The sequence below is a fragment of the Borostomias antarcticus genome, assembly GCF_949987555.1.
Source record: "Borostomias antarcticus genome assembly, contig: scaffold_63, whole genome shotgun sequence".
NCBI classification, from domain to species: Eukaryota; Metazoa; Chordata; class Actinopteri; order Stomiiformes; family Stomiidae; genus Borostomias; species Borostomias antarcticus.
In genome coordinates this window covers 1247288-1249525 of record NW_028176448.1, presented here as the reverse complement: position 1 = coordinate 1249525, position 2238 = coordinate 1247288, and the positions used below count along the sequence as shown (strand labels likewise).

Here is a 2238-nt window from a genome sequence, read left to right as displayed (position 1 = left end):
GGTACGGTCCATCTTGTTAACGAAGACCATACGTGGCACGGCATACTTGTCAGCTTGACGCCATACAGTTTCAGTCTGAGGCTGAACACCAGAAGAGCCACAAAGTACAACGACAGCGCCGTCAAGTACCCGCAGGGAACGCTCTACTTCGATAGTGAAGTCAACGTGTCCTGGAGTATCGATGATGTTAATGCGGTGCTCATCAAACTGAGCATCCATACCGCGCCAGAAACAGGTAGTTGCTGCAGAAGTGATAGTAATACCCCGTTCCTGCTCCTGCTCCATCCAGTCCATGGTGGCAGCACCATCATGAACTTCACCTATTTTATGGTTCAGGCCGGTGTAAAACAGTACACGTTCTGTAGTAGTTGTCTTACCCGCGTCAACATGTGCACAGATACCAACGTTGCGATAGCGGTTGATCGGGGTTTTCCGGGGCACGACTCAATCCTCTGGTGCTTAGAAACGGTAGTGGGAGAATGCTTTGTTGGCTTCAGCCATACGATGTACGTCTTCACGCCTTTTAACAGCTGCGCCCTTGCTGTCGGCAGCGTCCATCAATTCTCCAGCCAAGCGGAGTTTCATAGATTTTTCACCACGCTTACGCGCAGCATCTACCAACCAGCGCATCGCCAGAGCGGTACGACGGGCAGGACGAACTTCAACAGGCACTTGGTAAGTCGCACCACCTACACGGCGGGACTTAACCTCTACCATTGGAGCGATAGTTTCCAGAGCTTTTTCAAACAGCTCCAGTGGCTCCTTGCTGGTGCGCTCCAGAACTACGACCAAGGCACCATAAACGATTCGTTCAGCGACAGATTTCTTACCACTAACCATCACGTGGTTGATGAATTTAGTGAGTGTTTTATTACCAAACTTAGGATCTGGTAATACGTCGCGCTTAGCGACTATGCGTCTTCTTGGCATTGATAAGCCCTCTACGTCGGTCTTCAGGTAATTCACGAACATTCAGTGGTTTTATCACTTTGACCTGCTCTTACTCTCATCAACCTGATATTAAATCCTTACTCCCTCTAGTATTTTGCCTGTATCGTCCTCAGGCGCATTGCATACGGAAACTTGAGCTAATTAGGGGATTAAGACTTATGCTTTTTCGTGCCGTACTTGGAACGGCCCTGCTTACGGTCGTTAACACCTTGGGTATCCAAGCTACCGCGAACGGTGTGGTAACGAACACCTGGCAAGTCTTTTACACGACCTCCACGGATCAGAACAACACTGTGCTCTTGGAGGTTGTGACCTTCACCACCGATGTAGGAAGTGACTTCAAAGCCGTTGGTCAGACGCACACGACATACTTTACGCAGTGCGGAGTTAGGCTTCTTAGGTGTAGTAGTATAAACACGAGTACACACTCCGCGACGTTGTGGACAAGCCTGCAGCGCAGGCACGTCAGTCTTTCTGACTTTGCGCTTACGGGGCTTGCGCACCAGCTGGTTAATCGTTGCCATTAAGCTAACTCCAATCTTTATACGAGAAACGTTCCTAAGTGTTGAGTTGAACTGTCATAGGAATTAGCAGTTCAAACTCCTGTATTAAACAACAAAAGCCGGCACTAGCCGGCTTACACAGCACCAGATCCATCACTGGCCCACAGGCAAAATAAAGGCATCGATACTAAGGGCTATGGAAAGCAACGTCAAGTAGAATCCTGTTCCAATATGAAATGAGTCTGCAAGGAAGCCTTGTTTCCAACATGGATGAGCCTGTAATTTATGATCTTTCGTACATAATTGCTGGATGAGAATCATAATAGCCACACGGCATCAAAACGATCAAACAGGTAGAGGAACTACTGCAAACAACGACGCATATCGAGCCAGACTGGTAATCAAAAGATTAGTGTTATAAATGGATTGAGACCACCATTAGATATTTCTGATACCGCAATCTGAGCAAGTCGGAGATGGTGATAATCAGGCGATATTTAACCGTTGTTTCAGGTTATTCCAGAGTTCAGATTATCCGCTTGATCAATGAGTCCCTAGACCAAGGCTGCCTAGCGCGTAAACTGATATGGCAATGATTTTCCGGACACTTCTTTACGCTGTCCTAGCAAGTTTCTGTTCATACATGAATGGCGCTAGGTAGCCATTAGTCGAGTGCTTTCTCTGTCGATTATAAAACACTTCGATATATTCAACAATTACCTGCCTTGCCCTGCCTTGCCTCGTCAGGAAGTCCTCATGATGAGTCAGTTCTGTCTTCAGTGTA

General features: G+C 47.4%; 1 protein-coding gene across 1 annotated transcript; it reads right to left on the bottom strand.

Moving 5' to 3' along the window:
- Positions 1-459: 459 nt before the first annotated feature.
- mrps7 (mitochondrial ribosomal protein S7) lies at positions 460-930 on the bottom strand (the record flags this gene model as incomplete). The annotated part of the gene is made up of 1 exon (XM_084462463.1): positions 460-930. One exon carries the CDS (start codon positions 928-930, stop codon positions 460-462), a length of 471 nt encoding a protein of 156 aa, XP_084318589.1.
- Positions 931-2238: the final 1308 nt, after the last annotated feature.